The sequence below is a fragment of the Oncorhynchus nerka genome, linkage group LG28 (assembly GCF_034236695.1).
Source record: "Oncorhynchus nerka isolate Pitt River linkage group LG28, Oner_Uvic_2.0, whole genome shotgun sequence".
Taxonomy (NCBI): domain Eukaryota; kingdom Metazoa; phylum Chordata; class Actinopteri; order Salmoniformes; family Salmonidae; genus Oncorhynchus; species Oncorhynchus nerka.
In genome coordinates, this window is record NC_088423.1 from 13,385,815 (window position 1) to 13,399,198 (window position 13,384).

At 44.0% G+C, this 13,384-nt stretch overlaps 1 protein-coding gene across 1 annotated transcript in view; it reads right to left on the reverse strand.

Moving 5' to 3' along the window:
- Window positions 1–13,384, reverse strand: part of LOC115112881 (tectonin beta-propeller repeat-containing protein 1-like) — a 34,364-nt gene that overhangs the window by 6,288 nt on the left and 14,692 nt on the right. The window contains 7 exon segments of the mRNA XM_029639908.2: window positions 2,566–2,622; window positions 2,777–2,856; window positions 3,003–3,202; window positions 9,852–9,979; window positions 12,385–12,542; window positions 12,823–12,972; window positions 13,072–13,233. Coding sequence (XP_029495768.2) covers window positions 2,566–2,622; window positions 2,777–2,856; window positions 3,003–3,202; window positions 9,852–9,979; window positions 12,385–12,542; window positions 12,823–12,972; window positions 13,072–13,233 — 935 coding nt within the window.

The following is a 13,384-nucleotide window of genomic DNA, read 5'->3' on the forward strand; positions in this document are numbered from 1 at the left end:
TCATTCTTTAAAAGTAACTTCCTCACCATTTTAGATAAGCATGCTCCGTTCAAAAATGCAGAACCAAGAACAGATACAGCCCTTGGTTCACTCCAGACCTGACTGCCCTCGACCAGCACAAAAACATCCTGTGGCGGACTGCAATGGCATCGAATAGCCCCGTGATATGCAACTGTTCAGGGAAGTCAGGAACCAATACACGCAGTCAGTCAGGAAAGCTAAGGCCAGCTTCTTCAGGCAGAAGTTTGCATCCTGTAGCTCCAACTCCAAAAAGTTCTGGGACACTGTGAAGTCCATGGAGAACAAGAGCACCTCCTCCCAGCTGCCCACTGCACTGAGGCTAGGTAACACGGTCTCCACCGATAAATCCACGATTATCGAAAGCTTCAATAAGCACTTCTCAATGGCTGGCCATGCCTTCCGCCTGGCTACTCCAACCTCGGCCAACAGCTCCGCCCCGCAGCTCCTCGCCCAAGCCTCTCCAGGTTCTCCTTACCCAAATCCAGATAGCAGATGTTCTGAAAAACTGCAAAACCTAGACCCGTACAAATCAGCTGGGCTTGACAATCTGGACCCTCTATTTCTGAAACTATCTGCCGCCATTGTCGCAACCCCTATTACCAGCCTGTTCAACCTCTCATATCGTCTGAGATCCCCAAGGATTGAAAGCTGCCGCAGTCATCCCCCTCTTCAAAGGGGAGACACCCTGACCCAAACTGCTATAGACCTATATTCATCCTGCCCTGCCAATCTAAGGTCTTCGAAAGCCAAGTCAACAAACAGGTCACTGATCATCTCGAATCCCACCGTACCTTCTCCGCTGTGCAATCTGGTTTCCGAGCCGGTCACGGGTGCACCTCAGCCACGCTCAAGGTACTAAACGATATCATAACCGCCATCGATAAAAGACAGTACTGTGCAGCCGTCTTCATCGACCTCGCCAAGGCTTTCGACTCTGTCAATCACCATATTCTTATCGGCAGACTCAATAGCCTCGGTTTCTCGGATGACTGCCTTGCCTGGTTCACCAATTACTTTGCAGACAGAGTTCAGTGTGTCAAATCGGAGGGCATGCTGTCCGGTCCTCTGGCAGTCTCTATGGGGGTGCCACAGGGTTCAATTCTCGGGCCGACTCTTTCTCTGTATATATCAATGATGTTGCTCTTGCTGCGGGCGATTCCCTGATCCACCTCTACGCAGACGACACCATTCTATATACTTTCGGCCCGTCATTGGACACTGTGCTATCTAACCTCCAAACGAGCTTCAATGCCATACAGCACTCCTTCCGTGGCCTCCAACTGCTCTTAAACGCGAGTAAAACCAAATGCATGCTTTTCAACCGATCGCTGCCTGCACCCGCATGCCCGACTAGCATCACCACCCTGGATGGTTCCGACCTTGAATATGTGGACATCTATAAGTACCTAGGTGTCTGGCTAGACTGCAAACTCTCCTTCCAGACTCACATCAAACATCTCCAATCGAAAATCAAATCAAGAGTCGGCTTTCTATTCCGCAACAAAGCCTCCTTCACCCACGCCGCCAAGCTTACCCTAGTAAAACTGACTATCCTACCGATCCTCGACTTCGGCGATGTCATCTACAAAATGGCTTCCAACACTCTACTCAGCAAACTGATGCAGTCTATCACAGTGCCATCCGTTTTGTCACCAAAGCACCTTATACCACCCACCACTGCGACTTGTATGCTCTAGTCGGCTGGCCCTCGCTACATATTCGTCGCCAGACCCACTGGCTCCAGGTCATCTACAAGTCCATGCTAGGTAAAGCTCCGCCTCATCTCAGTTCACTGGTCACGATGGCAACACCCATCCGTAGCACGCGCTCCAGCAGGTGTATCTCACTGATCATCCCTAAAGCCAACACCTCATTTGGCCGCCTTTCGTTCCAGTACTCTGCTGCCTGTGACTGGAACGAACTGCAAAAATCGCTGAAGTTGGAGACTTTTATCTCCCTCACCAACTTCAAACATCAGCTATCCGAGCAGCTAACCGATCGCTGCAGCTGTACATAGTCTATTGGTAAATAGCCCACCCATTTTCACCTACCTCATTCCCATACTGTTTTTATACTGTTTATTTTTTATTTTTTTTAAATGTACTTTTCTGCTCTTTTGCACACCAATATCTCTACCTGTACATGACCATCTGATCATTTATCACTCCAGTGTTAATCTGCAAAATTGTATTATTCGCCTACCTCCTCATGCCTTTTGCACACATTGTATATAGACTGCCCAATTTTTTTTCATTTTTTTTTCTACTGTGTTATTGACTTGTTAATTGTTTACTCCATGTGTAACTCTGTGTTGTCTGTTCACACTGCTATGCTTTATCTTGGCCAGGTCGCAGTTGCAAATGAGAACTTGTTCTCAACTAGCCTACCTGGTTAAATAAAGGTGAAATAAAAAATAAAAAATAAAAAAATAAAAACCCAGGCTTGTTTAAACACAGTGGGCAGACTGAGGACAGACCATAGTGTGCTTACTAAACAAATAGTGATGAGGGAAAAGGGCGATTGTTGTGTGGTAACATACAGTACCTGGCCCATCGCCTACGACGGACAAAGTCCTTCAAGGTCTTGTGGCCATGATACGACCTGGAAGAGTACATACAGAGGGAGGGAGATAAAATACATTATAGTGACAGAAACAAACACATATCATGGCTACTTTTATGCAGGGAAAAGATTCAGCTTGATATGTGATAGATAGACCAATGAATATGTATTGGGGAAGGTTAGATACACTCACGTTGGGAAATCAGCTGCATATTGCCAACCCTCTCTGTCTGTTCCTCCAGAGATACCGTAGTCAATGGTCCAGTCTGCCACCTGATAGAGACAGAGCAGTTAGCGGAACAAACTTTGTAGGACTATTTTAGTCATCTAATGGCACTCTGTGCATATTTAGTTCAGGTTCAAAAGTTATATTGTCCTGGGGTGAAATTGAAATGTTTTGTCCGGTTACTGGTACCCACCCATGTCCAATGAGGGGATGGAGGCTTGGTGTTGGCCTTGGTACACTCCTGCAGTCCTGTTGCATCACTCCACATGTAACGGTCTGTTGGGAGGCCTCTGTTGGTATATCCTGTGACTGGGTTCCACCTCTGGTTCTCATAAATGTAGACACACTTCACATCTGTCTGGGTGTAGATGTTATCTGTGCTGCTGGCCAGACCTAACAAAAACAAGAGAGGGGTTATAGTCATGAGCTGAGACAAAACAGCCATGAAAAATACCCTTACACCCTAACCAAACTGGTCCCGAGCGTGCGCCTGTTGAAACATACCCTTACACCCTAACCTAACTGGCCCCTGGCGTACGCCTGTTGAAACATACCCTTACACCCTGACCAAACTGGCCCCGGGTGTACGACTGTTGAAACATACCCTTACACCCTAACCTAACTGGCCCCTGGCGTACGCCTGTTGAAACATACCCTTACACCCTAACCTAACTGGCCCCTGGCGTACGCCTGTTGAAACATACCCTTACACCCTAACCAAACTGGTCCCGGGTGTACGACTGTTGAAACATACCATTACACCCTGACCAAACTGGCTCCAGGCCTGTTGAAACATACCCTTACACACTAACCAAACTGTCCCCGGACATGAGCCTGTTGATTTTGTCTATCCACGCTAGACGCGATCATGACACACAGGTTAAAATACCAAAACCAACTCTGAAACAACTATATTACTTTGGGGACAGGTCGAAACACTTACAGTACCAGTCAAAAGTTTGGACACACCTACTCAGTCAAAGATGTTTCTTTAATTTGACTATTTTCTACATTTTAGAATAATAGTGAAGACATCAAAACTATGAAATAATAAATATGGAATCATGTAGTGACCAAAAAAGTCAAACAAATCAAAATATATTTTATGTTTGAGATTCTTCAAAGTAGCCACCCTTTGCCTTGATGACAGCTTTGCACACTCTTGGCATTCTCTCAACCAGATTCATGAGGTAGTCACCTGGAATACATTTAAATTAACAGCTGTGCCTTGTTAAAAGTTAATTTGTGGAATTTCTTTCCTTCTTAATGTGTTTGAGCCAATCAGTTATGTTGTGATAAGGTAGGGGTTGGTATACAGAAGATAGCCCTATTTGGCAAAAGACCAAGTCCATATTATGGCAAGAACAGCTCAAATAAGCAAAGAGAAATGACAGTCCATCATTACTTTAAGACATGAAGGTCAGTCAATATGGAACATATCAAGAACTTTGAAAGTTTCTTCACGTGCAGTCACAAAAACCATCAAGCGCTATGATGAAACTGGCTCTCATGAGGACCACCACAGGAAAGGAAGACCCAGAGTTACCACTGCTGCAGAGGATAAGTTCATTAGATTTAACTGCACCTCAGAAATCACAGCCCAAATAAATGCTTCACCAAGTTCAAGTAACAGACACATCTCAACATCAACTGTTCAGAGGAGACTGCGTGAATCCGGCCTTCATGGTTGAATTGCTGCAAAGAAACCACTATTAAAGGACACCAGTAAGAAGAAGAGACTGTCTTGGGTCAAGAAACACGAGCAATAACATTAGACCGATGGAAATCTGTCCTTTGGTCTGGAGTTTGGTTCCAACCACTGTGTCTTTGTGAGACACAGAATAGGTGAATGGATAATCTCTGCATGTGTGGTTCCCACCGTGAAGCATGGAGGAGGAGGTGTAATGGCATGGGGATGCTTTGTGGTGACACTGTCAGTGATTTATTTAGAATTCAAGGCACACTTAACCAGCATGTCTACCACAGCATTCTGCAGTGATACACCATCCCATCGGGTTTGCGCTTAGTGGGACTATCATTTGTTTTTCAACTGGACAATGACCCAACATACTGTACACCTCCAGGCTGTGTATGGGCTATTTGACCAAGAAGGAGAGTGATGGAGTGCTGCATCAGATGACCTGGCCTCCACAATCACCCAACCTCAACACAATTGAAAGAGTTTGGGATGAGTTGGACCGAAGAGTGAAGGAAATGCAACCAACAAGTGCTCAACTCCTTCAAGAATGTTGGATAAATCATTCCTCATGAAGCTGGTTGAGATAATGTCAAGAGTGTGCAAAGCTGTCATCAAAGAAATTATATGGCTATTTAAAATATATTTTGATTAGTTTAAGACTTTTTGGTCACTACATGATTCCATATGTGTCATTTCATCATTTGATGTCTTCACTATTATTCTACAATGTAGAAAACAGTAAAAATAAAGAAAAACCCTTGAAAGCTATTGTATGAAACATTCATGGACATTTAGCTAGCTTGCTGTTGCTAGCTAATTTGTGCTGGGAGATAAACATTGGGTTGTTATTTTACCTGAAATGCATATGGTTCTGTTTTATCTGGATCTTTGTAGAATTTTTACCCGGAGTCATAGAAAATGGTGTGTTTCTCTACTCCAACAATTAATCCACAGATAAAAAGGGAAACCTAGGGGCCAGTTAGGTTCGTTTCTTTGATTAATCTCTCCTCGTTCACTTGTCAATCACCCATAGGGGGGTTGTATGCTCGTAGATGGGAGAGGCAGGACTTGCAGCGCATCAAGCTTCTCAAATAGAACCAAGTTCTATTTTAGTGTTCGGCAACGTGAGCAGTTTGAGAAAAAAATATTGCAACATGCCCGGTTTGGTTTCCCTATTAGTGGCTATACAGTACTTGGTTTATGTTTAGCGTATGCTTTAAGTCCAGTCCAGTAGGTTTATGTTTAGCGTATGCTTTAAGTCCAGTCCAGTAGGTTTATGTTTAGCGTATGCTTTAAGTCCAGTCCAGTAGGTTTATGTTTAGCGTATGCTTTAAGTCCAGTCCAGTAGGTGTATGTTTAGCGTATGCTTTAAGTCCAGTCCAGTAGGTTTATGTTTAGCGTATGCTTTAAGTCCAGTCCAGTAGGTTTATGTTTAGCGTATGCTTTAAGTCCAGTCCAGTAGGTTTATGTTTAGCGTATGCTTTAAGTCCAGTCCAGTAGGTTTATGTTTAGCGTATGCTTTAAGTCCAGTCCAGTAGGTGTATGTTTAGTGTATGCTTTAAATCCAGTCCAGTAGGTGTATGTTTAGAGTATGCTTTAAGTCCAGTCCAGTAGGTTTATGTTTAGCGTATGCTTTAAATCCAGTCCAGTAGGTGTATGTTTAGTGTATGCTTTAAATCCAGTCCAGTAGGTGTATGTTTAGCGTATGCTTTAAGTCCAGTCCAGTAGGTTTATGTTTAGTGTATGCTTTAAGTCCAGTCCAGTAGGTTTATGTTTAGCGTATGCTTTAAGTCCAGTCCAGTAGGTTTATGTTTAGCGTATGCTTTAAGCTAGGCTTAGGCTAGGATATGCATAGTATTAGTGGATTTGGATAGAAAATACTCTGAAGTTTCTAAAACTGTTTGAATGATGTCTATGAGTACAACAGAACTCATATGGCAGGCAAAAACCTGAGACAAATCCAACCACGAAGTGGGAAATCAGAGGTTTGTAGTTTTTCAAGTGATTGCCTATCCAATATACTGTGTCTATGGTGTCAGATTGCACTTCCTAAGGCTTCCGCTAGATGTCAACAGTCTTTAGAACGTTGTTTCAGGCTTCTACTAGGAAAGAGGAGCGAATAAGTGCTGTTTGAACCAGTGGTCTGGCTGAAAGCCTTTAGTTTAGTCACACGCGCAGCCGTGAGAGCAAGCTCCGTTCCTTTTCATTTCTAAAGACAGAGGAATTGTCCAGTTGGAATATTATTGAAGATTTATGATAAAAACATCCTAAAGATTGATTCTATACATCGTTTGACATGTTTCTACAAACTGTAATGGAATGTTTTTGACTTTTCGTCTGGACTTCGTGCCTGCGCCTTGTGCATTTGGATTACTGGACTAAACGCGTGAACAAAAAGGAGGTATTTGGACATAAAAACGAACTTTATCGAACAAAACAAACATTTGTTGTCTAACATGGAGACCTGGAAGTGCCATCAGATGAAGATCATCAAAGGTAAGTGATTCATTTTAATGCTATTTCTGACTTTTGTGACACCTCTCCTTGGCTGAAAAATGGCTGTATGGTTTTCTGTGGCTAGGCGCTGACCTAACATAATCGCATGGTGTGCTTTTGCCGTAAAGCCTTTTTGAAATCTGACACAGCGTTTGCATTAACCTCTTCAACTTATGGGGGCGCTATGTCATTATTGGATAAAAAAAACGTTCCCGTTTTAAGCGCAATGTTTTGTCACGAAAAGATGCTCGACTATGCATGTAATTGGCAGCTTTGGAAAGAAAACACTCTGACGTTTTCAAAACTGCAAAGATATTATCTGTGAGTGCCCCAGAAATGATGCTACAGGCGAAACCAAGATGTAACCTCAAACAGGAAATGAGCTGAATTTCTGAAGCTCTGTTTTACTATCGTCTCCTTATATGACTATGAATGTGCTGTGAACGAGCTTATGCTCTCTGCCGTTCATCCAAGATGTCTGCAGCATTGTGACGTATTTGTAGGCATATCATTGGAAGATTGGCCATAAGAGACTACATTTGCCAGGGGTCCGTCCGGTGTCCTTTGTCTAAGTTGGTGCGTAATTCCCAGTGGCAATCATTTTACCACGCGATACAGCGGGAGAAGCACACTTCCAGGAACGATACATCATAGAAGAGATATGTGAAAAACACCTTGAGGATTGGTTCTAAACCACGTTTGCCATGTTTCAGTCGATATTATGGAGTTAATTTGGAAAAAAGTTCGGCGTTTGGATAACTGAATTTTTGTTTTTTTTGGTAGCCAAACGTGACGCACCAAACGGACCGATTTCTCCTGCACAAAAAAATATTTCAGGAAAAACTGAACATTTGCTATCTAACTGAGTCTCCTCATTGAAAACATCCGAAGTTCTTCAAAGGTAAATAATTTATTTTAATGTTTTTGCTGGTTTTTGTGAAAATGTTTCCTGCTGATGCTAATGCTAAATGCTACGCTAGCTATCAGTACTGTTACACAAATGCTAGTTTGCTATGCTTGAGAAGCATATTTTAGAAAATCTGAGATGACAGTGTTGTTAACAAAAGGCTAAGCTTGAGAGCAAATAGATTAATTTCATTTCATTTGCGATTTTCATGAATAGTTAACGTTGTGTTATGCTAATGAGCTTGCGGATAGATTTACACAATCCTGGATACAGGTTTTTTTCGTAGCTAAACGTGACGCAGAAAACGGAGCGATTTGTCCTAAACAAATAATCTTTCAGGAAAAACTGAACATTTGCTATCTGAGAGTCTCCTCATTGAAAACATCCGAAGTTCTTCAAAGGTAAATGATTTTATTTGAATGCTTTTCTGTTTTTTGTGAAAATGTTGCCTGCTGAATGCTAACGCTAAATGCTACGCTAAATGCTACGCTAGCTATCAATACTGTTACACAAATGCTTGTTTTGCAATGGTTGAGAAGCATATTTTGAAAATCTGAGATGACAGTGTTGTTAACAAAAGGCTAAGCTTGAGAGCAAATAGATTCATTTAATTTCATTTGCGATTTTCATGAATAGTTAACGTTGCGTTATGGTAATGAGCTTGAGGCTGTAGTCACGATACCGGATCCGGGATGGCTCGACGCAAGAAGTTAAGGAGAAGTTTATCTTTAATCGTATGTTAAACACTTGTATCTTAGATCAATGTTTATGATGAATATTTCTGTGATTTGATGTGGCTCTCTGCACTTTCACAGAATGTTTGTTTGAGACAATGCATTTCTGAACATAACGCGCCAATTTCAAATGAGGTTTTTGGACATAAAGAAGAACTTTATTGAACAAAACACACATTTATTGTCTAACATGGAGTCCTGGGAGTGCCATCTGATGAAGATCATAAAAGGTTAGTGATGAATTTAATCGCTATTTCTGACTTTTGGAGTCCTGGCTGGAAAATGGCTGTATGGTTTTCTGTGACTAGGAGCTGACCTACCATAATCACATGGTGTACTTTCGCAGTAAAGACTTTTTGAAATTGGACACTGTGGTTGGATTTACAAGACGTTTATTTTTAAAATGGTGTATAATACTTGTATGTTCGAGAAATTTTAATTATGGGATTTCTGTTGTTTTGAATTTGGCGCACTGCAATTTCACTGGCTGTTGTCGAGGTGGGACGCTACCGTCCCACTTGTACCAGAGAGGTTAAGTCCAGTCCAGTAGGTTTATGTTTAGCGTATGGTTTAAGTCCAGTCCAGTAGGTTTATGTTTAAGCGTATGCTTTAAGTCAAGGCCAGTAGGTTTATGTTTAGCGTATATGTAACCGATGTGAAATGGCTAGCTAGTTAGCGGTGGTGCGCGCTAATAGCGTTTCAATCGGTGACGTCACTCGCTCAAAGACCTTGAAGTAGTGGTTTCCCTTGCTCTGCAAGGGCCGTGGCTTTTGTGGCGCGATGGGTAACGATGCTTCGTGAGTGACTGTGGTTGATGTGTTCAGAGGGTCCCTGGTTCGGGGCGAGGGACGGAAGCTATACTTTCACATTGATGCTGTTGACCCGGATCACTGGTTGCTGCGGAAAACGAGGTCAAAAGGGGGGTGAGTGTAACTGATGTGAAATGGCTAGTTGGTGGTGCGCGCTAATAGCGTTTCAATCGGTGACATCACTCGCTCTGAGACTTTGAAGTAGTTGTTCCCCTTGCTCTGCAAGGGCCGTGGCTTTTGTGGCATGATGATTCGAGGGTGGCTGTTGTTGATGTGTGTAGAGGGTCCCTGGTTCGAGCCCAGGTAGGGGCGAGAAGAGGGACAGCAGCTATACTGTTACATATGCTTTAAGTACAGTCCAGTAGGTTTATGTTTAGTGTATATTTAGTGTGTTTACCCTGCAAGAATCCCCCTCCATAGCCGCCAGTGTAGACCCAGACAGTGTGGTCGTAGCCAACCCCCCACACCACCCCCAGACTGTTACACTCCACCAGACGCAGGTGGCCCCCCACCTGATGCCAGAACCTGCAGACACACAACGTGGGGTTGAAGACAAAGTAAGGAAAAGTATAACATTTTAAATGAAAGGCTATTCAGACAGTCAAGGCTATTCAGACAGTCAAATCAAATCAAAGTTTATTTGTCACGTGCATCGAATACAACAGGTGTATTACAGTGAACTGCTTACTTACAGGCTCTGACCAATAGTGCAAAAAAGGTATTAGGCGAACAATAGGTAGGTAGAGAAATAAAACAACAGTAAAAAGACAGGCTATATACAGTAGCGGGGCTATAAAAGTAGCGAGGCTACATACAGACACCGGTTAGTCAGGCTGATTGAGGTAGTATGTACGTACATGTAGATATGGTTAAAGTGATTATGCATATATGATGAACAGAGAGTAGCAGTAGCGTAAAAGAGGGGTTGGCGGGTGGTGGGTGGCGGGACACAATGCAGATAGCCCGGTTAGCCAATGTGCGGGAGCACTGGTTGGTCAGCCCAATTGAGGTAGTATGTACATGAATGTATAGTTAAAGTGACTATTCATATATGATAAACAGAGAGTAGCAGCAGCGTAAAAGAGGGGTTGGGGGGGCACACAATGCAAATAGTCTGGGTAGCCATTTGTGGATCTGTTTGGGCGGTATGCAAATTGGAGTGGGTCTAGGATTTCTGGGATAATGGTGTTGATGTGAACCATTACCAGCCTTTCAAAGCACTTCATGGCTATGGACGTGAGTGCTACGGGTCTATAGTCATTTAGGCAGGTTGCCTTCGTGTTCTTGGGCACAGGGACTATGGTGGTCTGCTTGAAACATGTTGGTATTACAGACTCAATCAGGGACATGTTGAAAATGTCAGTGAAGACACCTGCCAGTTGGGCAGCACATGCCCGGAGCACACGTCCTGGTAATCCATCTGGCCCCGCAGCCTTGTGTATGTTGACCTGTTTAAAGGTCTTACTCACGTCGGCTATGGAGAATGTGATCACACCGTCGTCTGGAACAGCTGATGCTCTCATGCATGCCTCAGTGTTGCTAGCCTCGAAGCGAGCATAGAAGTGATTTAGCTCGTCTGGTAGGCTCGTGTCACTGGGCAGCTCGCGGCTGTGCTTCCCTTTGTAGTCTGTAATAGTTTGCAAGCCCTGCCACATAAGACAAGCGTCAGAGCCGGTGTAGTATGATTCAATCTTAGCCCTGTATTGACGCTTTTCTTGTATGATGGTTCGTCGCAGGGCATAGCAGGATTTCTTGTAAGCTTCCGGGTTAGAGTCCCGCACCTTGAAAGCAGCAGCTCTACCCTTTAGCTCAGTGAGAATGTTGCCTGTAATCCCTGGCTTCTGGTTGGGGTATGTACGTACACTCACTGTGGGGACGACGTCCTCAATGCACTTATTGATAAAGCCAGTGAATGATGTGGTGTACTCCTCAATGCCATCGGAAGAATCCCGGAACATGTTCCAGTCTGTGATAGCAAAACAGTCCTGTAGTTTAGCATCTGCTTCATCTGACCACTTTTTTATAGACCGAGTCACTGGGGCTTCCTGCTTTAATTTTTGCTTGTAAGCAGGAATCAGGAGGATAGAGTTGTGGTCGGATTTACCAAATGGAGGGCGAGGGAGAGCTTTGTACGCGTCTCTGTGTGTGGAGTACAGGTGTTCTAGAATTGTTTCCCCTGTGGTTGCACATTTAACATGTTGATAGAAATTTGGTAGAACTGATTTAAGTTTCCCTGCGTTAAAGTCTCCAGCCACTAGGAGCGCCGCCTCTGGGTGAGTGGTTTCCTGTTTGCTTATTTCCTTAGACAGCTGACTGAGTGCAGTCTTAGTGCCAGCATCTGTCTGTGGTGGTAAATAAACAGCCACGAAAAGTATAGCTGAAAACTCTCTAGGCAAGTAGTGTGGCCTGCAATTTATCACAAAATACTCAACTTCAAGCGAGCAAAATCTAGAGACCTCCTTAGATTTCATGCACCAGATGTTGTTTACAAATACACACAGACCGCCCCCCCTCGCCTTACCGGAGTCAAGATTATTCAGACAGTCAAAGATATTCAGACAGTCAAATATATTCAGACAGTCATGACTATTCAGACAGTCAAAGATATTCAGACAGTCAAAGATATTCAGACAGTCATGACTATTCAGACAGTCAAAGATATTCAGACAGTCAAGGCTATTCAGACAGTCAAAGATATTCAGACAGTCAAAGATATTCAGACAGTCAAAGATATTCAGACAGTCATGACTATTCAGACAGGCAAAGATATTCAGACAGTCAAATATATTCAGACAGTCAAGACTATTCAGTTGTTAAGTGCATACATCTGATTAATCTAATATCTATTTATCTACAAATAATAAATCCATCATATCGTTTTTACCAAGCCTTTATAAAGCATCGATAACAGCCCAGAGGAGGTGTCTTACATCTGGTCGCAGGGTGTGGGGTAGGGACAGGCCTCCAGGCTAGGTGAAGGCTCACAGACGAAGACGTCTCCTTTACAGGTGACTGACCAGAGGGCCTGTTTAGAGGGGGGACCCTGGATCCCCCGGGAGTCACAGCACGACACACTCAGCAGGGCCAGCTGGGGGTACAGAGAGACAGTCAAAACATTCCCAGACTACAACTTATAAAGGATAGCATGCAGAGAGTCTTCATAAGCCCTACATAGAGGCAAAGTCATGCTACATAGGGTCATATAAAAGATCCTTACATCTGATGCTTTACTAAACGTGGAATAACCCTTTCACCATCCTTTATTTAGCATGACATTTCCTTATGAATAAACATATGATATTCTGTGAAAATTGAGAACTTGTACTGTGTGTCTGGTTCAGGTGTAAGACAGTGATCATATAACCTACCCAGTCGTGCATCTCCAGCTCGGTGGCAGCAGCCAGTCTGATAGGCCACCTCTGTTTTGTCCTCTCTGCTGTGTAGACGGCAAACGTGTGTTTGGAGTCATTCAGCACCGGCACCAAGATAGTCACCTCGTTGATGAACGCATGCAGGTACTGGATATAGGGAGGAGAGGAGGAGGGGAGAAACATGATGAATAAATAACTATTACAGATCACCCAAAATACACACACACACTGTGGCCCTCCCCTCACCTTCTTCTCCTCGTTGAAGTTGTAGTAGAGGAAGAGAATGCCATCCTGGTTTCCCTCTGGTCCTGAGAACTGCTCCAGGGCAAATCTCACGTCCACCCACTTATGGGGCTTCCAGTCCCTCCACCACTGCATGGTCCCTTTCTTCACCCACACAGACTGGGACTGAGGGGGAGGGAGGGAGAGAAGGAGGGGACGGAGGGGGAGGGAGGGAGAGAAGGAGGGGACGGAGGGGGAGGGAGGGAGAGAAGGAGGGGGGCGGAGGGGGAGGGAGGGAGAGAAGGAGGGGACGGAGGGGGAGGGAGGGAGAGAAGGA